Raw genomic sequence first — 27,777 nt, forward strand, 5'->3', positions numbered from 1 at the left:
AATTTAATTACTTAAAATTATAATAATTCAAAATATAAACAGAATTATTCCCAATTCTCTGATGTAATTTCGGGTATCAGTTGATGTCAAGATAATCACTTTTCTATACTTTTATTACTATAAATGATAAGGAAAATAAATTATAATTTAACTAATTAGTTATTTACTTTATAAAAAAGCATAAAAATTAATTTTATAAGGTGATTACATGACAAAAATTTAAAGATAAACATGTATATATACACACACCCTCATATAAATCGATACTGTTAAGTTGATACCCTGCAATATAGATAAGTATTGATCTATCTAGAAAATAGCTTATTGATCGTCTAGAAATTCAATATATCCTACTTAAATTATTGCAAAATCACTTTTTGCATCATCCAATGTAATTTTTTTAAAATATGTTTTTGCTATATTTAAATTACTTGTAACCATTTAAATTTATATCATTATTCATCTCTATAAAGTAAATATTGGTTATTAATTAGTTAAAATAAATATATAAAATTAATTGTTGTTACATTTATAATTAATTTTAATTGGGGTGCAATTTGAAAAATTGTAGACAAATCTCCTCTCATCCGCCTGTTGTCTGTCTTTCCTTAAGCTCGAGAATAGAGATCTCGAGAATAAATATGGAAACCTTAGGGGCAGAAAGCCCCAATTAACTATATAAAACCCTCTGATGCAAACCGGAAGTCACATGAATTCAATTCAAAAATTTTTCCTGAAAGGAGTTAGATGATCGGCATGACTCTATTCTAACAGGAAATGTATGATGTACAGGGGGCAAGACAATTATGAGATTAACATAAATTAAATTTAAATAATTAGATAAGTATAAATAGACCACTGCAAAATATATAAGAAAAAATTACTGAAAGATTTGAAATTTTCTTGAAAATGATTGGTTAACGAATTAAAATAGGCGAAGATTCATTCAAAATTTTGATTTTTTTTTAACGTTAAGAAAGTAAAGTTTTAAATCGAATTTCTGAGAATTCATTTTCTATAATTAGCCTTTTATTCATAAAAACTTTTCTTTTAATTCTTACCCATTTATAATTAATAAATTCCATAAAAAACTCATTTAATACATTTATATAATATTTTTTTAATATATACACTTAATTAAGTTTTAATGAGGTACAAAAGTGAAAGTGGAACAGATAACGTATCATATGTAAACAAAATGAAAGTGAGATACGACGACGTTGAGGTTGATAAACGAGTTTTATATTTAAACAATTTATAAGAGAAGATATATATTTACAAAATAAATTTTAAGAAAATAATATAAAGCAAAATATCGAGAATTATTTTTAAAAATTCTTATTAATTTTACTAGATTTTGAAGGGTTGATATACACAGCCAGACATATCAATTATAATATGAGAATATCTCAATATTATAAATTATTTATTATATTTTAATAGAATTATTTACGAATATAATAATACGAATAACATTTAAACTATGATATTACACTTAGGTAATATTTTAAGATATAGTTTATCTTGAATGTAAGATAATAAAATGAAAATTAAATAAAAATAAACCTTTAAAGACGCAGAAAATATTAAATTATATTTAAATAATTCGATATAAGTATAAATAGTCCACTACAAAATAAATGAGATGAAATTACTGAAAAGTTTGAGATTTTCTTGAAAGTGATTGGTTAACGAATTAACCAATTAAAGCTAAGAAAATCAAATTTTAAATTGAATTTCTTTCAAATCTTCGCGAATTTATTTTATATAATTATTAGATTGTTTTTTTTATTTTAAGAAGTTAGTATGAAAAAATTATATAAAAATCAATTATTATTTATAGAATTTATTTATAGCTAATGTATATAAATATATAATACTAAAGTATACATGTATATAATATAATACATAATTTTTAAATTTCATACAGTGAAGAATAAATAGTTAAGAAGTAAAAATGATTATAAATATAAAATTAAAAATTAAAAACAAAGGGATCGGTTATTGAATAAATTAAATTAATAATTCTAAAAATTATATTTTCAGAAATAAACGAGTTAAAAATTACTCTCTTCTATCCGACTTCGAGAAATTTAACACAGAGATGGATCACAATTCAATTCAATTCAAATAACACTTTATTGTATTGATTTGAATTGTTTTGATTTGAATTGATGGATCACAATTAAAATTCTTTAGTGATTTTTAACTCGGTTATTTCTGAAAATATAATTTTTAGAATTACTAATTTGATTATAAATAATTACTAATAAAGCTTTTTTTAAGTAAAAATAAATTAAAGAATATTTAAGAAAAAGGCAAAACAATTTGATTTCTTCAAGAAAATGGCTGTAAAATATGTAAAAAAAAATATTAATTAATTACATAGATTTAAGACTTTGCAACAGACAAACCATAAGTAGGATTTAATGCGAACAAAAATGTAAATGTAAATTTAGTTCTTATAATTTGATTTTTATTCGCTTCTAAATGGGAAGGAATAATTTGATTTTGATGATTTAAATAAAAATAGTCACACGAAATCATTCAAAAGATAATATTGTAATTAATTTGATAATTTATTATACTTTATAAGTCATTAGAAAAGAATCCAGGAAATCAATATTGAGAAGGAAGCGAGGAAAGTATCGATCAAATATTTCTAAAAAAATACATAAATAGTATTTTAATGCTATTTTTTAATTTTATGAAGTTATTTCATATTTTAACTAATAAATTATTTTTTTCTAAAAACAATTTTATAACATTCATCTGTATATTGCCCAAAGCACATATATATAAAACCAATTTTATTCCGAAATACTGGTTATAACATAAAATTTAAGCAGAATTTATTAATATAGTAGGAAAATGCCACCTTAATAGGTAAAATTATGTTTCAGGTAAAATTATTTTCCCCCTCTATCTACTGTGTAAAATCTAAGAAATCCAACAGAGGTAAGGTCGTTCTGTTAGTATATTTTCCTTAATTTAGTGTAAACACGTCGTTGAATTTGCTAATTTGATCTACAGCAGAGTAGAACTTTAGAAGCACATATATTACAGAGAAAAATACTATGTGCTGACATAAAAATGATGTTGATTCTAGGTTCACTTTGTTCTTGAGCTCCACGTTATTCTATTAAGTGAAACAATGTGGAGGTAAATTTTTCTTGTGGAGTCTTAATTATGAAAAATATGTGTTTATATTATCTTGATTTACTTATCAAACTTATCAGAGAAAAATTTATTTTATACTTATTTGATAAAAACTTGAAGTCATAAATCATAATAAAGTGTCACAATTTAAACGAGGATGAATACATTTGGATAGTTGACAGTCTACTTGTAGATCCGGATGGATTTACATGTAGACTGTCAACAGCGCAATGTTTTGACTATGTTGAAGAATAGAGGTCATAGAAAAAATTTGAAAATGGTGACGCATTTTTATTATCACTCGAAATTATTTCAAAAATATTTACTGATGTTAAAAATAATTTAAAAAAAAAAATATATATATATATATATATATATATATATAATAGAATTAACAATGGAGCACACAGAAAATAAACTTTGCCACGTGTATATAGTCATAACGTCATGTTCTGTGACCGTTACAACCTGATAAATGACTTTTATTTGTAGTATTGCGCCGTTAGACCAAATACGTTGTCACGTCACCAAAACTTTACATTTCTCAGCACACAATTTCCTATAAAAAAATTTTAGAATAAGATATTGTCTGTTATATTTTCTATGATATAAATTTAAACTAAGCTGTTATAAAAATAAAATTATTCATTTTAAATCTTAAAAATACTTATAAACATAAACAAATACTTATAAACTTAGTCATACACTTAAGTTAAAACTCCCGAATGAATTTAAACGAAATTGATTAGATACATTTTATCAATAATTGGTTATATTTAAATAAATAGGCGTGTCTTCGCTAAAGTAATTCTCTATGCTTTATATCTTAGAAATTTCACAGAGGACAACGTTTGTCGACTAGAGTTGTAAAATTTTAAATTAAAAAAAAAACCAATCATTTTAAAAATTGTTTTGCAGTAATAAAATACAGTAATAATAAGCTCTCAATTTTTTTAATATAAATATAAGTTTGTCCTGTTTATAATTGAAAAACATTGGAGCAAAAGCAGTTTTCAAGTTCCTGGAAAAATCACCCTAAATTTTCAAATTTTCTCTATATTTTAGGATGAATCACAGATGACTAATGATATTGGAGGTTAGTAGGCCTGTCTATGATAAGTTATGGGTTATGAATCTGGAAATTAAATTGGATTGATGAGATAGGGCAACCCAACATATGAGCAATCTGTCAAGTAGGGTGTGCCTTCCGGGAGAAATACTGTGGTTAACTAGCCTGTATTTAGGTGTTATACACGTGGAGAAAACCCGGAAAACATCAGTTCGTTTGTCAGGCACGAACCTTGGACAAGTGTTCAGTAGTTTTATCTGTTCGATTAATGATGGGCTGATTTTGGAAATAATATCACCTCTATGTTTATAGAAATTTAAGAATGTTCAACAAAGAAACTTAATTAACATGTTCTTGTCCCAAAGTTTTCAATTATAAACGTAAGAACTTCAATAAAGTGAATCAAGTAAAAATATTTGACAAATTTTTATCCTATGAGATATTTTATAATGTAAACAAACATTTCAGTAGAATAAATAAAAATATATTTGTTTCCTCAGAAAAATTAATTAAAGTGCACGTCTAGCATCAATTATTCTTTAAAAAAAACCTCATAGTTTGCATGTTTTGGATAAATTTATTCGGTTTCTAAACTCGTTTACGTTATAAGAATTATTATTTAATCTAATTCTCTATTCATCTCATAAAATTATTATATTTAATTAATGATTTATTTAATTAAACATCATTAACAATAATGAATTACATATGCATTTGTTTATTTAAGTACTCATATAAATTAATAATTATTTAAGAATTATCAATTATTATATATTAATAATTTAACTTTGGATAATTAATTATATATATTTATAGTGACATAATTATGCATTTTAAAAAAATTCATATCGTAAAAAGTATTTTTAAAAACATGGAAAAATTGAGTTATTTTACTTGCATTTTAAAATATAATTTTATTTATTTATAGTTACCGAGATTGTATTTTAGTCTAGATTCAAAAATACAAAAAAAAAAGTTATCTGAGAAAATAATATAAAAAAATAGAGTTATCTATAGATTAAACTCGTCTTCTACTGAACTTCAAACAAGTTTTATTAAGAATTATGCTTTTGTAATCTAAGAATATATTTCAATGGACAGATTAAATTAAGAATTATGCCTTTTCTGGAAAAAAATTGTTTATGTATCTCAAAAACTAAATAAATAAAATGGAGGTTTCTTGAAAGAATAATTTGTAGCAAAATGTAAGGAGCAAAATGTATTTTCTAGAAGAATAATTTGTAGCAAAATTTGAGAGGGGTTTTAAAAAAAATAATTTATAGCCAAATGCTAAGGAGGTTTTATAAGAGAATAACTTGTAACAAAATCTTGTGTAGATTTTCCTAGAGAATAATTTATATTAAAATGTATGAGGAAGACTTTTATTATTAAACTAACAAAAGTCACTCATTTAACTTCCTCAGATAATTATTGATCTTTACATAAATTATCCCCCCAAATGTTTGTTTACTTTTGAAAGTTATCGACGCCAAAAATATACAAATTAACCATTGATTAACTAAATAAGACTACTGTAATATGTTATTAAAAAAATCATTCGTAATTCTTATTTAATTACTATCCTAAAAAATCTAACGTTAGAAAATTTCCATAAACGCAATTAGAATTTAAATTAATTAATTTAGTAGAGAATTTCTAAACATTCAACAAGGTTAACAACTACATAAACTATAGAAGAATGAGGTTAACTTCTATGTATTTAAAATTGTTTATCATCAAAAATATTTTTAAAATATCAACTAGATATTATATAAAATGCTAATTTTTTTTAATACTCTTTTTAACTTTAATATGTCTAGCTTCTATCTCTTAGTAAATCCTTCTTACAACTTAGATGCATTCATGTTATTAATATTAATCTTCCAACATCCTGAAATTCAATTTTAATGCAAACGAATATTAAATTTCGATAAGTTATTATGCTAAATATTCGTAGGAGATAAAATGTTGAAAGAATCGATTTTTTCGTTAAAAATTTCTCGTTGGAATTCATATTTAATTAATCAAAATTCAATTATCTTCTCGTTATAAAATTGATATCGTTTTATTAGAAAACTAAATAGATTTTTCTACTTAAAAAAGTAATTTATTTAACACAAAATAATAATGTTAAATTGTACTTTTAGAGACTAAATTCTTTTTTTAAAAATGCCACATGATTTATCTATTGATAATATATAGTCTTGAGTAGTTTATACCTATATATAAAATTTTTTAGTTTATAAACTTGTAAAATAACACAAAACAACATACGTAAATATTTTTACATAATAATTTAATCTTTCTTTCATAATGTTTCGTATTAAAATATTTAAAGTCTGTTTTTTTTTCTTTTTTTAATGTCTGTTTGTCACGCTATCATAAATTTCAAATTATTTCTCGCATTTCCTGTTTCTAAAATTGTTATTAAATTCATATAATAAAACTTTTCCTTTAATTTTTACGTTCTAAATTTATTCGTGGCTTAATATTTTTAAATTAAAAAGAAAAAAGTTTCCTATTAAGTGGTTAATAAATTTATTTCAGATTTACTCGAACTCTTGAAAATTAATGAATGGGTGGAATAATAGCCTTAAACTTTACAAAATAACGTATCATATCATTTCTTTATGAAAAAAGTAAATATGTTCAAACATTATTGAGCTTTTAAAACTTCTATAGGCCTATATTTATTTTCATACTTGTCTACTGAGAAGCTATATAACTAGCTTTATCATAGCATCAATGTCTGAGGCAACATTTTGTATAAAACCTTTTTTCGATGAAATTTTATATAAGCTGTAGAATATCCTGTTTTAGCAATATTTTTATCTGTAAGCTGTATAAACTTCTTGTTTTGGTTTGTTTTTATACTGCAAAGAGACACGTGGGCGATCTGTTGAGGGGTAGGACTTTCTATGTGAAGCTGGCCCCTATTTAGGTGTTACTAATGTGAAAAAAACCTAGAAAACTGAACATGGTCAGCCCGTTGAGGAGGCGCGCACCTATGACCAATCACCAATGTTCAGTGGTTTTATCCACTCAGTTACTGGTTGCCCTTGTTTTGGAAGCAGCTAATGAATTATAGAATCAATTTTCTATTTTCTTTGAAGTAGTTCTACATATAGCTTAAAGTCAGCTTTTTTGGATGCAGTTTTATGCATAAACTCTAAAAACTTCTTTCTTAAAGACAGCTCTCCGTACATGACATACACAGTGGCGTAATTATTATTTATGCAATCTGTGCAATTGCATTGGAGGCCAAAGCAACTACGGGCGCTTGGACTCTCTCCCATTAGGCGCAACTGCCTAAATTATAAAAAAAGAAACCGTTTGACGAGTTCAATGGACAAAAAGAAGTTAAGTAACTTAGTATTACTTTCTACCGAAAATTCAGAAGCGACGAAACTGGACTTATGAAGGCAGTGAATATATATGATGTAACTAAGTCCAGAAAAATTTATGCGATCATTTTTAAAACGAATAAATTGCTTATTATTAAATTTTATGTATATTAGGTTGTGTCACGAAAAATTAAAGAAAACCCAATAGAGCGACCGGTTTGGAAATGTTGCACAGGAGCTCACTCATATGTAGTTACTCCACTGACCATAGAAGCATTTTTTTTTCTTTTGGATGCTGCTCCATCAATGGCGTACCTAAAGTGGGCCACGGGGCCTTGGCACCTTCCAAAGAAAAAGGAAATCAAACACTAAAAAATTATCCGTTAAACTCGGCTTCCCAAAATTAAATCGTGAGTGCACCACTAAGCCCGGTATATAAACTATACAACAAGGACGACGACCGTTGGCACGTGTGGCGAATGTGGTACGCCAACGACACACAACCAGGATTCATCTTAAAAAATAAATATCCAACGTTTGTTTTATATACTTTTTGTATTATATAAACAACTTATCTGGTTAGTAGTGTTTATGAAACCGTGCCGGTGCTTATTCTGCAACTTGAACACAAACTATATGGTGTATTTTCTCGGACACATGGCAAATTCCATCACTAAGTTTTCTTCAGTTGATACGTGTATTAAGTTTTGTACACGTTTCGGGCTGTTGACGCCCCTCTTCAGCCAACTTTAATTCACAGATTTTGCAAACATAAAATTGTTTTAAAACCTCTCTGTACATTAATTAATTTTTATCATCTAGTCGATCTTTTCTCATCGAGGCCAGAGATTCTGTTGTACAAACGAATTCTTATTGGTTTTGTTGCGTATGACTATTCATTTACATAGTGATGTGGTAGATGGGCCACCTCGTGGCAATCTTCTGTTTATAGGCATTAATTTTTATTTTATTATTTTACATAAAAATAATAATTTACTTTTTAGTTTATATAGAAATAATTTACTTAGTTCCAATTTATAATATGCTGAGCCAATTTTCGTTTATTTTTATACTAAAGTTTTTATTTATACATTCCTTGCTTTTTATAATTTCAATGCTTTCTTTAAACTTTCTTTTATATGTTTCTTTTTCTTTATGAAGGATTTCTACATTATCTTTATCTATTTTGCAACCGTTTAGAGTACAATGGTCATGAAAAACGGAATTTATTCTATGATATTTTAAGTCGGCTATATGTTCTTTTAATCTGACTCCCAGTTTTCTTTTTGTTTCTCCTATATAGTGCTTATTATTATTACAAGTACAAGGGATCTTATATACTACGTTTTTAGCTTCAGTTATTGCTTGTTGGTTTTTCAATGGGTTGAGGTGTTTTAATCTGTTAGACAGTTTTTGGTATGACGGTGCAAGTTTAAAGTCTAGTTTTTTGATTTTTTTGTTAATTTCTTCGTATAAGCCTTTGATATATGGGAAAGCAGTATACTTCGTATTATTTGCTTGTTCATTGTTATGTGGTATTTTTGGAGTATTTAATTTAATTTCCCATTTATTTAATAGTCGTTGCGGGTAGCCCGCTAAAAGAAATTTCTTTTTTAATTCAGCTATGTCCTTATGTATATATAACTTTTGACTTGTTCTATGTTTAATCTTAGAGTATTCCATTTTAAATATATTATATTTGATATGCAGTGGTATATTAGATTGATATCTGATTGTTATGTTTCCCGAACTTGGCTTCTTGAATGTTCGAAATTCTAAACTCTGTTTTAATCTTTTTATTGTGATATCCAAATAGTTAATTTCTTGACTGGTTTCTTCTTCTACTTCTACTTTGAATTTTATTGCTTCGTGTATGTTATTGATTTGTTTTTTAATTCCTTCTATTGCGATTTCTGCTTTATTATATATTAATAGAATATCATCAACGTATCTTTTATAGAATTTTACACCTCTTATGCTGCTAATTCTGTTATCTATATCTATCATGATTAGTTCCGCTAATTTTGGTCCTATTACTGATCCCATGCTTATTCCATCCGTCTGTGTATAGTAATCTCCATCAAATTCAAAGTAGTTGCTTCTATATGTAAATTCTATTAAATTTATAATTTCATTATTAACTTCCAGATTTTTTAGTTTATCTTCTATTAAGTTCCCAAGATGGGTTAAAAATAAGAAACAAGAAATAACGAATAATACCAAATTTAGAAAACTTCCTATAAACCCTATTGAAGTTATATATTTAGAACTTAAAAGACGAATTACAAAATTAGAACAACTACATGAAATCAACAAAACCGAAAAGTGGTTTATTCTGAATGAAGGAAATGAACGTACACCAAAACTAAACATACAACTAAAAACCCACAAAATAGGAGAAAAGGTTCGTCCAATCGTAGACTTTAAGTATTCCATGTTATACAACTTAGAGAAATTTCTAAAACAGCAGCTTAAGCAATATCAAAACTCACAATTCGCAATTAAAAATACAGATGAACTTATAGAAGAACTAAACCAAATCAGTATTAAAGAAGACTCTAGGATAGCTAGCCTCGATGTGGTAGATATGTATCCGTCAATAACATGGGACTTAATAGAAGATAAACTAAAAAATCTGGAAGTTAATAATGAAATTATAAATTTAATAGAATTTACATATAGAAGCAACTACTTTGAATTTGATGGAGATTACTATACACAGACGGATGGAATAAGCATGGGATCAGTAATAGGACCAAAATTAGCGGAACTAATCATGATAGATATAGATAACAGAATTAGCAGCATAAGAGGTGTAAAATTCTATAAAAGATACGTTGATGATATTCTATTAATATATAATAAAGCAGAAATCGCAATAGAAGGAATTAAAAAACAAATCAATAACATACACGAAGCAATAAAATTCAAAGTAGAAGTAGAAGAAGAAACCAGTCAAGAAATTAACTATTTGGATATCACAATAAAAAGATTAAAACAGAGTTTAGAATTTCGAACATTCAAGAAGCCAAGTTCGGGAAACATAACAATCAGATATCAATCTAATATACCACTGCATATCAAATATAATATATTTAAAATGGAATACTCTAAGATTAAACATAGAACAAGTCAAAAGTTATATATACATAAGGACATAGCTGAATTAAAAAAGAAATTTCTTTTAGCGGGCTACCCGCAACGACTATTAAATAAATGGGAAATTAAATTAAATACTCCAAAAATACCACATAACAATGAACAAGCAAATAATACGAAGTATACTGCTTTCCCATATATCAAAGGCCTATACGAAGAAATTAACAAAAAAATCAAAAAACTAGACTTTAAACTTGCACCGTCATACCAAAAACTGTCTAACAGATTAAAACACCTCAACCCATTGAAAAACCAACAAGCAATAACTGAAGCTAAAAACGTAGTATATAAGATCCCTTGTACTTGTAATAATAATAAGCACTATATAGGAGAAACAAAAAGAAAACTGGGAGTCAGATTAAAAGAACATATAGCCGACTTAAAATATCATAGAATAAATTCCGTTTTTCATGACCATTGTACTCTAAACGGTTGCAAAATAGATAAAGATAATGTAGAAATCCTTCATAAAGAAAAAGAAACATATAAAAGAAAGTTTAAAGAAAGCATTGAAATTATAAAAAGCAAGGAATGTATAAATAAAAACTTTAGTATAAAAATAAACGAAAATTGGCTCAGCATATTATAAATTGGAACTAAGTAAATTATTTCTATATAAACTAAAAAGTAAATTATTATTTTTATGTAAAATAATAAAATAAAAATTAATGCCTATAAACAGAAGATTGCCACGAGGTGGCCCATCTACCACATCACTATGTAAATGAATAGAGTCATACGCAACAAAACCAATAAGAATTCGTTTGTACAACAGAATCTCTGGCCTCGATGAGAAAAGATCGACTAGATGATAAAAATTAATTAATGTACAGAGAGGTTTTAAAACAATTTTATGTTTGCAAAATCTGTGAATTAAAGTTGGCTGAAGAGGGGCGTCAACAGCCCGAAACGTGTACAAAACTTAATACACGTATCAACTGAAGAAAACTTAGTGATGGAATTTGCCATGTGTCCGAGAAAATACACCATATAGTTTGTGTTCAAGTTGCAAACTTATCTGGTTTTTAAAGTGCTTATATATGTGGATATTTGATAAAACATCAAATAGTTTGCTCCCAAAAATTTGGTTGGCACGTGGAATTGGACCTTTTTGAATGCAGTGCGATAAAAGCTTTGGGAGATCTAGAAAGAGCTCTATAAAGGCCAATATAAACTGCTATCATCCCTCTCTTTTTTAAAGCATTACTCTGATAAATATATTAAAGCCATTAACCTACTAAATTTAATAATTTAACGTGATTTTTTATATTTTTATCGACGAAAATCTGAATTTATTCGAATTATTGATATAATACGAAGAGAGAGAAGAGAATACTACAAAAATAATTATGAAAATTTAATAAATGAATTTAATTTTGCAACAGACTATATATTAGATTATTAATATTGGAAATAATGCGGAAAATTTCCAAATTGCAACCATCATTTGTTACTTAATTACGTCGTTTATGCCTGGTTATTATTGATTTGGTTGTCGTTTAAAGTCGTTTGGCTTAGTTTATGCATAATTACAATTTTCCAAAAGGGGGGTTTATCTTTTGTAACAATTATTAAAAGAGATAAATTGTTTGAGATTTTCTTAAAGAAAAATTAATCAAAATTTAGAAATTAAACAAGGTAATTTTATTAAAAAAACTCGACATTTATCTATGATCTAAACGAACGTTTTTCGTATATTTTTGTACTAATGAAAACGAATTTGCACAGCTTGAACTTTATGATTAAAACACATTAATCAAATATATCATGTTTGATCTTGTTTACCAGGAAAATTTGTTTCCTGTTTCCAATTTTAAACTAGTTTATCTATTGATAAATGCTAGAATTATAGCGTTTTACCAGCTGTAAATATAATATATTTATTTATTTAAAAAAAAGGAAAGTAAATCATCTCTCTTAAGAAAATTTTCATTTATAATTACCTAAACAACACAAAAATCGATGGAATAGAATATAATTTAACGTTTATGTTTGATGTCTCTATCCGAAGCGCGACCACCCCCGAAAAGGAAGTGTAAACTCGCCCGAGATAATTAGTTTACATAAAGCATTGTCACTTTCAAAAGTGGACGAACTATGATATAAATTATATTTTTTAACTTTGTTTTTTTTATATTTAATTACAATTATTTAATAAAAAACTTCTAAAAGTTCTAAATTAAATTTTGGTATATTAAATAACACGTGTTTAATTTTAAATAAATTTAAAGAGGAACAAATAATCGGACTTTGATACAAATTGTTATCACTTTTATTTGAAAAAAAGCTGCCTGCCTAGCCACTTTTCCTGCTGCTAATTTACTTTTCTTTTAAATAATTGTAATTAAAATTTAGATTTTACAACATAAAATAATATAAATACAGTCCTAAACAGCGGTCATTTTTTAGGAACGTTTCTTTATGAAATTCGTTAAAAATAATTCCATCAAAGGCCGTTGTTTAGAGGTTTGACTGTATTTAATTTTACTTAAAATTAGAGAGGAAGATAGAACGAAAATTTAAGTACCCAGTTATATATTGGTGATTAAGTTTTTTTAATTTAATTTTTTTTTAACTTTAGATCACATACATCCAAAGAAAAGATTCGACAGGAAATATATATCTACAGTAACAAATAATGAAAGTTATAGTCTGATTGATCAAGAACTTCCTCGTTTTAACTGGTTGGAGAAGAAAATTAAATATGGACAAATGAAAACAGCCGATAGAGAATATAAGGAGAATTGTAAAGATGCTGATGTTTCGTGCTCCAAAGTATTAGAAATTGGCGAATCAGAAGAAAGGATATCGGAAATTACAATTAATCAAAAAGTATTTGTCATGTTTTTAATGTTTGTACTTTAGTTTAGATAATAATTAATTTAAATAATTTCCTGAAGGAATTTCTTGAACATATTTTGGTATTATTCAAAGGAAATGGGAGCTAATAGAGTCATGTTTTTAATTTTTAATTAATTATAATTGTATTGATTATGGCCGGATGGTCTAGGCGATTAAGGCATCGGCGTATCTCTCTGGGGGATTCGGGATCGAATCTAGACGATCGATCCCAAGAATTTTTCTTAGGGTGGTCTGTTCAGGATACGTCCAACCCTGACCCTCACCACCCACCCGCTCCTATTATGGTCTGGCTGAACGCACAACTCGTATCTAAAAGGCAGTCTTAGTGCCGAAAGGGCACTCAAAACACTCCGAAATCTCCACGCGGTAAGCCGACAATAAAACACACACAACAAGCATTGATTATATATATTAGTATACACATCGAGGTAGTGACTTAAATATGTGAAATATAAACAAATATATCGTCATTATAAATTATTTTATATACACTACTCTCGTGTTGCACACGGTAGTGGCTTTAGGCATACGCAATCTATACTTGTATCTAGGGCCTCTCGATTTTAGAAACCTCATACACAGAGGCTAGATTGATTGCATTGATTGTAATCAATCCAATACAAGGGTGATCTGTCATGGGAGAAGTAACTCACGTGAGGACTTTCTATGGGAAACGGGTCCCTGTTTAGCTGTTAATATGTAGATATGTGAAGTAAATCCGAAAAACTCCACGCAGCCAGTCTGTTACTGAAGTACGAACCCACGACCAATTACCAGTGTTCAGTGTTTTTAGTCACTCGGCCTCTGATAGGCTTAAGCATGTGATGTCTCATCGATAAGAGATAAGGTAACTATGTAACCTTCTCATTTACAAATCAAATTTTAATTATTGTTAAGTATATATGTATATTTCATGGATATCCAGCGGAATTACGAAACGACATTCGTGTTTTATATACCTTCAATGTTGTTTTCTGTACAAGTATATTAATTAATAAATTTATAAAAACAAATCCTTGAATGTTATCCAACTTTTTGAAACCGATGCACTTGGCATTTCAACAAAATAATTTTTTAATGTCTCGAGGTATTGTATTGAAGGTTGTCAAAATTTCGTGTGTTGAGGCAATCAACATGAGAGATAAACGAGTTATTTCGTTTTAATTTTTATAATAATTTAATGTCTTTATTCGTTTAAGATAAATGAAAAAAACTGTGTATGAAATATGCTACATTTATCAAAAATTCTAAATAAAATTCGAACCTGAATGATCCTGAGCCCACCAGTGGCCGACAAGATAAATTCTCTGAACACTGGTAGTTGGTCGTGAGTTCGCCCTTGGTCAGCAGCAATGTTCCCTCTAAGCTGCGCGGCCGCAAACTGCCCAAATTGTTGCCGCGCACGAGAATTTATGTGCCGCGCAGGCGATCATGCACATTGATTGAATTGTTGTTTACTTATTTCTCACTCTGTCTGCAACATGATTATTGCTACGTATATTTCGATTAAATACATTAAATCATTGACAAAAGATAATATTTTGCATGGAAACATGTTTTAAAATGAATTTTAATCTCTACTTTATAATTAATTATTTTAATTTTTATAGGAAAAAATAAGATTATATATATATACATACATATGCTCAGAAAAGTTTTTTGCTCAGAGAAGTACATGTTACGCTCAGCTACAAAAAAAATTAGAGGGAACATCGGTCAGCAGGCTGGCCACGTGCAGTTTTCCGGGTTTTTTTCACGTTTGTAACAGCTAAATAGGGATCAGTTTATCAGTTTATCAAGTTTCCCAGGAGGGCATCCTTTATCGGCAGATCGCTCACGTGTCGAGTTGCCGTAACAAAATAAACTAAACCTGAAGGACCCTTCTGAGATCACTGATAATTTTCATAGTCATTCAGATAAGAAACAACCTATATCTGGGTTACTTGCACTTAAGTCCGTTGTTCGGAAGTGGCCGTTATTTGGAGGTTATTTTGAATGCATTTGAAAAAGAAACGTTCCTGAAAAAAATGGCCTTTGTTTAGAGATAATTGTTATTGGAGGTTCGGCTCCAATAACGACCAGTAGTCACAAAAAATTAATTCATATTCATATAATTGTAAGTTTATAACAATTATATTATAAAGTATATAACAAACATTACACAGAGTGGTCCAAAAGTTGAAAAGGCTATATTATTGCTACCTTATTCAAATACCTAAAACATTTTATACATGACCAAAAGTCAGTTAACCAATGCAAACCTTTCTGTTCGCATCGGTTAATCGACTTTTGGGCAATCCTTTATGTTTTAAATTACTCTATTAGTATTTAATTTAATTTAATTTTTTAAAATTAATTATAACTGAAGCATTACACTTACCATTTCTAGAGAGAAAAAATAAAATTTAATATTGATATCTTTAAATTAAAAAAATTAAACAGGAAAAATAACAATAATAAATATAAATTAAAACGAATTGTTTATGGTTAAAATTTAATTAAAATAATGATTATATAAAAGGAAAGATTTTACTCATTTATTCAAAATCACACAATTTATCTAATTTGATATAATTAAAATTAATTGTAGCCGAAATTAAATTAATTAAAATTCCTCTTAATGAGTCGAGTTAAAATAATTAAAATTTATAAATATATTTTACGAAATAATTAAAATAATAATTTTTAAAAATTAAATAACAAATAATTTTTCGAATTCTTTGGAGGAAGAAGAAATATCATTTGACATATTTGTCACCTTTATAGGCTAATTATTTATTTTACTTTCCATTATAGATAAGAATTATATTGTCATTTATGAATTTAAATATCCATTAAAGCCATTAGATATATCTTACTCTCCTCAGAATTACGTCAAAGTATCATATATTGTAATTAAATCCAGTTATAAACGTAAAAATATAGTTTTTCTGCTTAAAAAAAGTCCACTTCGGCTGCTTGTCTGTTAGATTTCTCGAAAACTAAACGTGATAGCGACTTCAAATTTTTTGTAATTTTGTAAGACAGTCATTTCTATCATTTTTAATCAAATTACCTCTCCTCGTTTGGTACTTTTTTAAATAATTCTATACGCAAATTTGTAAATTTTTCAAAAAATATAAATGATAAAGCGATGGTTGTTTGTATTCCTCTCGCACACTAGTTCTGTTATATAATAAGCCACACAAAACGTCTACCTCAGATTTGGATAACAAAAGAAAAGGACATAACTAGTCAGGTTAGGACAAAGTTCGACAGACTCAGGCTGAACTGAATATATTTTCAATCTTTAAACAATTTATAATTGTTATAATGTATATAATATTTTTAAAAATACTTGTCAAATCATTGTTGGTGTAGTACGCTACATCTTCATCTATAATTGCATGATTTTTCATATTTTAAAATTAAACTGTTTAATTTTTAAAATATAATAAAACGAGAAAAAATGTGCAAAATTAAAATTATGTTATAATATTTATTTAAAAATATTAAAAATATTTTATTAATAAAATCTTATATAATATATAAATTGTGTTTTTATAAACTTTAATACTTTATTCTCATTATATTTAATGGTGATTTATTCATTATGAAATTAATTAAAAAGTGAATAAATTTATTTATTTATTTACTTTATTTATTAAGAATTAATTTCTTATTTATTTTAAAAATTATAATAATAATGAATTTAATAAATTATTTCTTTATTTATTTTATTAATTTTGTATTTATTCATATAATTACAATTGTTTACGGGATTATATTAAATAAAATATTTAAATGAATTAAAAATGAAGATTTTCTAATATATTAATATTAATTATTTATCTTACGCTAAATTTTATTATAAAAATAAGATAAGATAAAATATTCTGGATTTCACAGCTTCATATTCTCTTGAATGTATATACATTATTCAAAAATGTTTTTATAATATATATATATATATATATATATATATTAGAATAAAAATACAAATTTTTTATGAATATTTTCGATTTATTTATTTATTTAGGAGCTTATATCAACACAAATCGATAAAAACGAAATTGATAAAGGCGAAGAATTGGCCTCTGATGTGAAAGAATCTTCTACAACTCTTACAAATCAAGAAAATAAATATTTAAATTCATCAGATTTCAAAGATACGTCAGATGAGTAAGTTTAAAAATATCTAAAAATAAATAACTTTTATTATTTAATTTAAAAATAAGAAAACAGGACTAAAATTTTGTATATTTTTCACGCATTCAGTTCGGATTGCGCGCTTCAGATTGATGAAGATGTTCCTTCTAAACCAGAGCATGAAGGTAAAATATCTATGTTCATGGAAATAAATGGGTTTTTAAGTGTTGAATTTAATGTATTTATTTATTTTTCAGAGAGAATTTTAGAAGATGGGATTTATTTAGTTATAAGCAACGATCATAACGGCTCACAAACTGAAGCATCTTACTTGGCACAATCTACTGATATACTATCTCAAGCTATAGAAAAGAGTAATTGTAATCTTTCTGAAAAAGAAATTGCCATATCTTCAGATTTATCTTTAGAAACGGAAGATAAAGACGAACAGGAACACGTATGCAATAATAAATCATGCTTATTATCAGTTCCAGAAAAGTTGAAGACGAATGTACATAAGAATTTATCACAAGTGCCTTGGTTAAAACCATCATCAACCATTATTGAAGATAATTTAGAGAATAATAATAATTCCGATCCAAAAATTATCAATCCTGAATCAGATCTTAATTCAAAAACTTTAATTTTTAAAAAGGATCAAGTTAACAAGACGAAAAACAAAATCGATAATAGTGAAGTAACAGTTGAATCATTTAACGAAGTTGCAACTCAAGTGAACCCAGATCAAGTGAATGAAAATAAAAGTAATGATACTTTAAATAATGCAGAAAGTTCGAAAACTTTAGTTCTTGAGGAAGAAGGTGAGAACAAAAAAGATAAACAGAACAATTCGATGCCTTTACAAAATAGTCATTTAAACCAATTGCAATGCATTGATGATCGTGTAAATAATGTTCAAAGTTTAAATTATTACGTTCCTCTTGCGGCAAAAGGTTCTGAAAAAATCCCTGTGTTATTGCCTTACATAACACAAGAAAATAAAAGTCAATCCGTTAAGGATTATGAAATACCCAAGACTGCGAGCTTCAACGTGCCCACCGTTCCTCAAGAGACCAACACTAATTTTGATAAACCAGTCTATAGCAATGTAACTACAACACACAGGTGGAATTTTCAAAGTCCTACCATTACTCAAAATCAAACTAATGATCCTGTTCCAGAGAAAAATCAAGTAAACCCTTCTTATGTTATTCAAAGGACCGGTGTTACTCCTCCAGTAACAAATCAGAATGAAAGAAAAACAGTTTCTCCTGCTTCTAACCAACCAAAAGATAATGTATTTACTATATCCAAAATATTAGAAATACCAAATTTGGAACATAACAGAGGGTGTCGGGAAAATTTGAATTCTGAACCGAAAACTCAAGAAAATGGAACTGAAAATACAAAATCGCACTCGACAACACCACAGCAAGTATTTAATCAAGAAAAAAGAGATGACGATAGCATTAAAATAGTTTATGATAGTTCTGTTGATTCCGCAAAACCAAAGCCTATCACTCCTACTGCAGATTCTACTAGAATAGAAAAAAATAAACAGGAACAAACCAATGAAATCATTCGAAAAATCCTAACAGAAGCGAAAGTAACAGCAGAACAACCGAGTGTAGTGAAACCTACTAAACCAGCATTTACTCCCCCCGCTTATAGACTACAAATGATTCCATCTACCCCATTAATATCTCAACCTCTTCGACCCACTAAAGATATGGAAAAATTGACATTGCCACAATTTATGTCGGACGTAGAAGATAAAAGAAACAAACCACAGACTAAAGAAACACCAACCACTGAATATCAGAATATATCCAGTTATCAACAACCTCCGAAATCATTGAGGGAAGAGGTTGAATTTCGGAAAAGAGAACTGATGTATCTTGATCAATTAGCAAGAAAACGAGAAAAAGAATTTGAAAGGTTGCAAAATATTAGAAAATCTAAAATAAGGTTGCTAAAAATGCTAGAAAATCGCATCCCTCAAGCACTTACTAAAGACTACGGGACGGCAGAAAGTTTTAGTCCCATTCAACCAATCAAACCAACAGTTAACTGGAATGGACATTTTTTAAACAAGAACATTACATTGTCAAAAACTCTACCTTCGATAGTGCAACCAGTGTCAACTAATCCTGTGATGATGAACAGTGCAGTTCCTCCATATCCCGCGTGCATACCTGCAAATGAACATGTACATTACGAATTGAAGAATTTTATGTCTGCAATGAACAATAAAATACAAGATCCTTTAAAAGAAAATCCAAATGGTTTTAGCCAAGAGGATTCCGACAGAGATACAAAGCAGAAACCTATTTATTCTATGGCAACATTACCTTTTCGAGTACCTGCCACACATCCTATTGCAACAACTAACGTTGCAAGGGTTATGCCAATTACATACGCGGAATCTAGAGTGCTGCAACCCAAACCTGCTAAACCTGTTGTTGTAGCAACGAATTTTCAGGATCCCAATTACCCCATAAAGACCTCAGTGAATATCCCATTTTCAAAAGATAACGGAGAACCATCTAGTGTAAATAAGGGTTGTTATCCCACTTATCCTTATCAAGATATGAGCCACATGGACTCCATGTTTTGCTGTGTTCCTCCAAAAATAGTTTACATGTCTAATGGTCAGCCAAGTCATCCCATTCAAAATCAGTCGCAACAACAACAACAACTACAAAAACCGCAACCACAACATCAGCAGCAGCAACAACAGCAGCAACAGCCACAAAAACAACCACAGTTACAACAGCAACAACAATCGCAGCAGCAACTGCAGCAACAACAACCACCTCACCAACAAGCAAACGAGAAAGAAGAGCCAATGAAAAACGCACAAAATAACTTAAACAAAGTTTGGTCCGATCAAACGAATTGGCAACACTGTCCACAGAAAATAGCACCCAAGCCAATTTATCAATCGGACATTAGAGTTGGAAATTCTGGCTTCTGGCCATCATCCGCTCAATCCAATATTGGATTATTTAATAGAAGTCAACCTCAAAGTTTTCAAGCCGAAGTGATACAGGTAAGTAATATTTTTGTCATTTATAAATTGGCAATTTATTTGTGTAAACTGATTAATTGACACATTAAACAGCCTCCTCCTCAAAGAGACGATAATTCGACCGGATTAGTATTTGTGGATGCATCTAAGGCCTCTCACACATGCAACTATTGTAAAGGAAATGCAATATTCCTTTGTTCTGCCTGTAAAAAAGCTTGGTATTGTGGAAGAGAATGTCAGGTAACCATGTATTGCTACTTTGAAGTTTAAACTACTTACTTACTATGAAAATCTTTGCGCAAGAAACAGATGTAGACTTTATAAGAGAAACGCAAACTGTTTAAAGATTGATGAATTTGTGCAAAACCGTTATTTGTACTAAATTTTGATTGTTGTAAATCTAGCAACGTATTATAACTAACTTAGTATTCATCGTACAACTTAAGAGAAAGGAAAAATCATTTTAAGGGAAAGAATATGATGACACCAGATTGAATCTATCACGAAAAGATTTCGTGAGAAATAGAGCTTGAGAGATAGACAAACATTTTAAAAATATATTTCTGTTTAGATTTTGTGAAAGGCTGAATTACTTTAATTATAACATTCTTGTTTCATCCTTGTTACTGTTGTAATTCATTCAGTCGTTTTTTTTATTATTCTTAGTGAGCTTGTGAACAATGGTTATGCAAAATTTTCTATTCTGTGGCAGTTTCTTTGTGCTTCATATCAGAGTTAATTGTTAAAATTTCTACACATTTTGCCTTTTGTCATTCTCTGTTCATATTACCTCCAACTTTTCCAAGCATCTTCGCTATCTGAACGGCATTCTCTCTTCTCATAAATAAAAGTTGATATCAACGAACAGTGTTCGTAGAATTGAATTGATGAAATAAGGCAATGCATCACTTCGAAAATCTGCCAAAGGGGAATTTCTCGCAGGAAGACTTTCTGTGGAAACTGGACCCTATTTAACTTTTAGACAAGTGAAGAAAAACGGAAAAAACACCATGTAGCTAATCCGTTGATCGAGCACGAACCCTCAACCAACTACCAGTGCTCAATAATTTTATCCATTTGGCCGCTGGTGGGTATCTTGTTCATATCCCCCCGAATGGGGGAAAAACCGTAGTTGTTTGTGGGTTTACGCTAACGAGCTGACTGCGAGGAGTTTTCCAGGAATTATTCACTTCTCGAACACGGAAATAGAGACAGTTTCCCATAGAGAGCACCCCTTTGAAAGATCGCCCATGTGTTGCATTTTCAGTCTTACAATCCTTTCCAGTGAAGCATGAGACATTTTCGTGTCCTGTTTCATTATTACAAGGTTCCATAGCTTCTTCGCTTTATAGCATCGATTTTTTTTTAAATTAATATTTCCATTGAAGCTCAAGTTAATTTATTAATATTGATTTTTTTACAATGAAGCTCAAAACATCCTTTTTTAGCATCGATTTTTTTAATTCAATATTTTTTAATTAAGCTCAAAACTCGCTATTCGATCTCGTGAATAAATTCCAATAATCTAAATCTTTTCCCTTTTATTCTTAGAAGAAATAAGTTATAAAACGGTAAGAACTTATATTAAATTATTTAAAATTCTAAATTATCTTTCGACTAAGGAAGGAGAATTAATAATAACGCACTTTTAATTTAAAAAAAAGAAGGAAATTCCTCTTTCATAATTTATTTCTCAAAATACATTTTATTTTATTATGTATTTAATTAAATTCTGAATGTTTCTTTCCTCCTCCTCGATCGATTTTTATCGATTCTTAAAGACGAAGCCAAGTCCAAAATCAGACATTTGCAAATTCAATGTGAAGTAAATGAAGTTTATTCGTATTTTTATTTTTTGCTTTCTCATTATTTATAAATCAGTTTTAGATCGAATTCCCCCCTCCTCGTCTCCTTAGAAATAATCATTTTTGTATCATTTTCCTTTATTTATGAGACGAGAATTCGCTTAGAATCCGATGATTTTTTGATGCAATCAAAAAAATTTTATGATAAATAAAAACGTATGACATGAAATAAAAGAATGCATACATTCAAAGTGTAATTAATTAATTTAGTAATTAGAAAATTGCGAATTAAGGTAAAAGAAGATACAGAGTGTCTGCACCATGCACTTTCTCCATTCTTTACGCTATGAAACTTTAAAGCGTGGGTAAAAAGCGATGCGGCACGACTTCACGAGAGAAAAGATTATTATAATTTCTGTTTCCGACATTATTTTATAAACTTATAATTATCATGATTGATTTTTAACACGAAAACTATTTAAATTTGATAAATAATAACAAAAATAGTCCTAGTTACTTCTCTATATACAATAGTGACGCGACGAAGCGCGTCGTTCCGTTTTCAGTTTATTAGTATTCATAAATTATTCCAATTGCCATATATATTTTATTTTAAAAATCATACTTATTGTTTTTATATGTTTGAAATAATTATAAAGCATTTAACAAAACAAAAATAAATAAAAATTATAAAATAATGAAAGTAGTTTAAGCGAAACGCAACCCGTCCCTACGCGAAACAACGCTGAAAAACATAAACAAATTAGTCATTTATAGATGCATTTTTATATAAATATCTAAATATTAAGACAAAGTAAAATTTTAAACATAAATTTAATCCATTAATTTATAAAACTGTTGATTAACCTTAATTAAAATCGAAACCTTCGCGTCAAATCGCGTCGCGTCGCGTCGATGCATAAGCGATAACATCACGTCTACAAAAAGACGAAACAGCACATAACGTGTACTTTTTAAAATTTTTCTAATTGAATTTTTTAAATGCATTCTTTTGCTAATTTTTTCAATCTCTTACAGAAAATCAATTGGATTCAGCATTCGTCTGTATGCATAGCAAATCGGAGTCTAACATAAACGTTGAACAAAGCATCTGTACAACGTTTCTGTACACGTCAATATTTATCTGTGATCCAAAAAACGAAAAAAAAAAAACGCGAAAATACAATGTGCGTGTGCGGGCGCTCACAGATCTCAATCTCATTTATTGCTCAATGACTATTTATCGTATTAGCTTGAAGAATTTAGAATTTTTTTTGTTACATTATTCTTTTATTTTCTTCATGCAAATTTCATGTTCCGTCCATTGAAAGAAAAGAAACTTTAAAAAAAACCGCAAAAAAACAAGAAGAAAACAATTTTTAGATACAGTCAAAAACATTGTTGTATTATTTATTGTAATAAAAAAATCATTTGTAACATTAAGAAAAAACTATATATATATGTAATTGCACCTATTTTCACTTAAATAAAATATCATTAAAAATATCAACTGCATTTTTTTAATTTATTTCGTACAGAGAATTTAAAATTGCAATTTTTTAAAGCACTAAACTGTAATATAATTAATATAATTCTATGTAAACTTCTAAAAATACGTATAAAATTTGCATATATTTAAGTCGTGGGTTCGGACTCTAGAAAACCGTACTGGGTCCAAATCCACGAAGCCCATCACTGGCCGAGTGGTTAAATCGGCAATTAACGATTTTATGAAAAGACACTATACTCAAAGAATTGTAATATTATATTATCCGGAATTCAGTTCGGTTCATATTTAATACCAGTTGATTACAGGTAAAATTAAGAACTGTGCGTGTACAGCCTTAAATGGAAACTGGTTCGTAATCATAAAATTTGCAATTGTTTTAAGAAATTTCTCAATTTTCTTATGAAATTGTTGTTTAAACTTAACTTAGAAGTCGTGGGTTCTATCCTTTAACATAATTTTTACTTAAAAAATTGTAGGACAGGAATAATTTTTAATTTTGTTTGTAAACAATGCTGATTATCCTGAAATTAAACGTGAACCGAACTCACGTCCAGATTATATAATTAACAGTTAAAATTTAACGAATTTTGATAGAAAGAATGATAATTTTGAAATGAATTGTCATGGGTTCGAATCAAAATTTTAAGCTCTTCAAGCATTACTTCAATAAAAACGGGACTTTTAATTTTGTATTCTTTCTATCGGGTCTGAACCCACGTCCATATCTGAAATTTTGGTTATGATTTTTATTTTATACAAAACAGGAACGTTAATTAATTATGTTTGTTTGAGTTGTACTTATATTATTTATTTATTGCATATATAAAAGGAAATATCACAAGACAAGTGATATCCTCCCCGAAAATAACGCCAGTAACAAAAGATTAAAATACAAATAATAAAAATCAATAGACGAGCAATTTAGCACATTTAACCCCATTCCAACCTGTACGACGCGATGGACCAGTTGGACATTATATAAGCTAAAATGAATGTATTTACTTTTCAACCTTAAAATAGCGATCTACCGATTGGGGAAAAAATATTACTGATAATTGTAGTATTTAATTTTTTAAGCGTAAAAAGTTTATTTATTGAAAGTCTGATAATTATCTTTCCAATTTTGTCGTTGAATAAACAAGAAATATAAATACGTTGCTCTATTTTCAGTATATTAGTCTGATAACACCAATTTACGACTTATACACAATAGATCATTGAATAGCTGAATGGATATTGATGTTGCCACGTGTCATTTATTTAATCTTTATAAAAAGCTGTGTTTTGAGGAATACTGTGGAATATTCCATAAAAATTGAATATTTACATAGAATTTCTCCAGTAAAAGTTTAAGAAATTCACTGAAAAAGTACAAATGCTAATTTTGAACATAAAGTTTCTCATACACTTAACACCTTATTCTTGCCGAGAAAATTTATTCAAAACAAACGTTTTCTCGGCAAGAATAAGGTGTTAAGTGTATGAATATATATATTTTGCTGAGTGCTTTGTGATATAAAGTTTCTCAATTAACAAGCTTATTTTTTGGATTTTTGGAAAATTTTTCTGGCTAAAATTTCCTTGAAATAAATAATAAATCATGTAATAATTCTCCGAAAATTCCTTATTTTTTAAAACTTTCTGTTAAAGTAAAAAATTGCAAAAACAAATTAAAGGTAAGATTCTGTTTAAAACTACTGATTAGGAACCGAACCCACGACAATTTATTTTTGTAACTGCAAATACAATGTAATTTATTGCCTTCCAATACTAATTTAATGTCATTAGAAGTGAATTATGTTCCAATAAGACGTAAAAATTAATTGGAATTTGGTTGTTTTTTCTTTTTGGAGGAAAGCATCAAAGTCCCTTCTGTTAGGCCTACAGGTTATGTACAATAATTTAGATAAATCACGTCGTCAGATTTAACACATAATACAATCCTTGATCCTTAAGGATCCAAGAAAACCATAAATTAACTATTATAAAGAGAGTATTTTTGAATATATTTTTTATAAATAAAAATCCTTTAAAATCATTAATTTTTTATAGCTTCTCTTATTTAATAGCTTTATTTTAATTTTTTAAATGAGTTTTTAAATGTTTAGTTAAAACAAAACTTTATAAATTTAATGAGAGCAGATAACATCAACATAAAACTGCAACATTTCATGTTATTCCAACAAATTTGATATTGATTTTACAGCAATAACAATAACAACTCTCTCTCTCTCTCATCTATATCATGAGATATGTTTCATACTTATTTAAAAGTATATAAGCAGAAATTAAAAATAAAAATATTTAAAATTATATTTATAATATATAATAGTATTTCTTATATAATTAATTTTTTATATTAGAATTTATAAAAAAATTAAATAATTTAATATATTTGAAATTTTAATATAATTGGTGTTTTTAGAAGAGAAAAATACAATTTATTTTTTATTAATTTTGTTTCTTTATTTATGAGCTTGTAGCTTGATTTTTCTGTTGCTATATCTTTTAAAAATATATCTTTTATAATTAAAAAGTTTTATAAAAAATTTAAATTATATAAACACAAATTGGATTTTAAAATCATTAAATTTTTCTAAATTTTTTATTATTCTTAAAGTTGAATTAATTGTAAAAACAATTTGTTTTACATGGAAGCTATAAAATGGTAGTAATAATCATAATTTAAAGCAGAAATATGTTACTATACAGTGGCATGAATCTATTAGTTTTTAGACAGGTGTGTGTTTAATTGAATGTTTTAAAGTTAAATTCTGGTAGTAATATGTTGTTGAAAATAAGAAAAGAAAATTAATAATTTTCTAAGAATATTTAAGATATGATTCTATAGAAATTAACTTATAAGGAAGTTTATTATTGTGATAACTCACTTTATTTATTTTTTGCTGACCTTCAAAAATCACTTAGATATATGATAATATAGTAAGTTAGCCATTATTTCATTTCTAAGATTAATTATTTTTTCATTTATGAGTGCAAGAAACAATGAGGATAATCACAATAATTTGCAATAAATATTCATTTTTATCAATTCTTAAAAATTCCAGATTTAAAACCAATAATAGCTTGAGGAAAAACTTTAGTCAAGGTCTCATGGTAATCATCCTGTTAGATATTTATGTTAATAATGTTTAATATATTTATTCCAATTATTTTAATAATTAAAGTAACAGATTATGCATTTTAATTAATATTGTAATTATAACTTATAGTGTATCTGGTGCAGGTGTAACGATGTTGTGGAAGCCCATCCGTTTCGCTAGTTTTTATACATCTGTACAAAAATTGTCCTCTAAATAAATACAAACTTTCTTTAGTTTGTAAATTAAACAGTATCGTGGTTTCTTATTATAGAATACATCTTTAAACAACTTGATAAAATAACATGTGCCAAATTATTGTATACAGAAGCTTATTACTTACAATATAGAAACAAGAAGCTATACAAAGAAATGTCATTTATATGTAGTGTTTCTATCTGTCTTTATTTGGTTAAGAAAGTCCGTCCTTCAGTTGGAGTCTTTTCAACCTTACTTAGTGATAAGATGTTTTTTCTAACACCAAAATACATTAAAAAATAAAAAATAAAAATAAAAAAAATGTTGCAACTAGTATCGACAGCTAGTGTTTCTAGTGTTAGCTTGTGTATATTATCAAGTGTTTCTCAATCATATTACAGAGAAGCTTAT

General features: G+C 27.7%; 1 protein-coding gene across 2 annotated transcripts in view; it reads left to right on the forward strand.

Moving 5' to 3' along the window:
• LOC136970129 (repetitive organellar protein-like) overlaps nt 1–24,007 on the forward strand; it is a 46,743-nt gene extending 22,736 nt beyond the window's left edge. The window contains exons 3-9 of one of the 2 annotated variants that reach the window (XM_067264521.1): nt 13,313–13,563; nt 17,612–17,754; nt 17,851–17,906; nt 17,979–18,095; nt 18,210–20,773; nt 20,846–20,992; nt 23,596–24,007. In XM_067264521.1, coding sequence (XP_067120622.1) covers nt 13,313–13,563; nt 17,612–17,754; nt 17,851–17,906; nt 17,979–18,095; nt 18,210–20,773; nt 20,846–20,992; nt 23,596–23,652 — 3,335 coding nt within the window. In that variant the 3' untranslated portion in view covers nt 23,653–24,007. Of the gene's footprint in view, nt 1–13,312; nt 13,564–17,611; nt 17,755–17,850; nt 17,907–17,978; nt 20,774–20,845; nt 20,993–23,595 lie in introns of both variants that reach the window. The other variant, XM_067264519.1, reaches the window with a different exon arrangement.
• Nucleotides 24,008–27,777: the final 3,770 nt, after the last annotated feature.

Source organism: Centruroides vittatus, unplaced genomic scaffold (assembly GCF_030686945.1).
Source record: "Centruroides vittatus isolate TY-2023 unplaced genomic scaffold, ASM3068694v2 contig_19, whole genome shotgun sequence".
Taxonomy (NCBI): Eukaryota; Metazoa; Arthropoda; class Arachnida; order Scorpiones; family Buthidae; genus Centruroides; species Centruroides vittatus.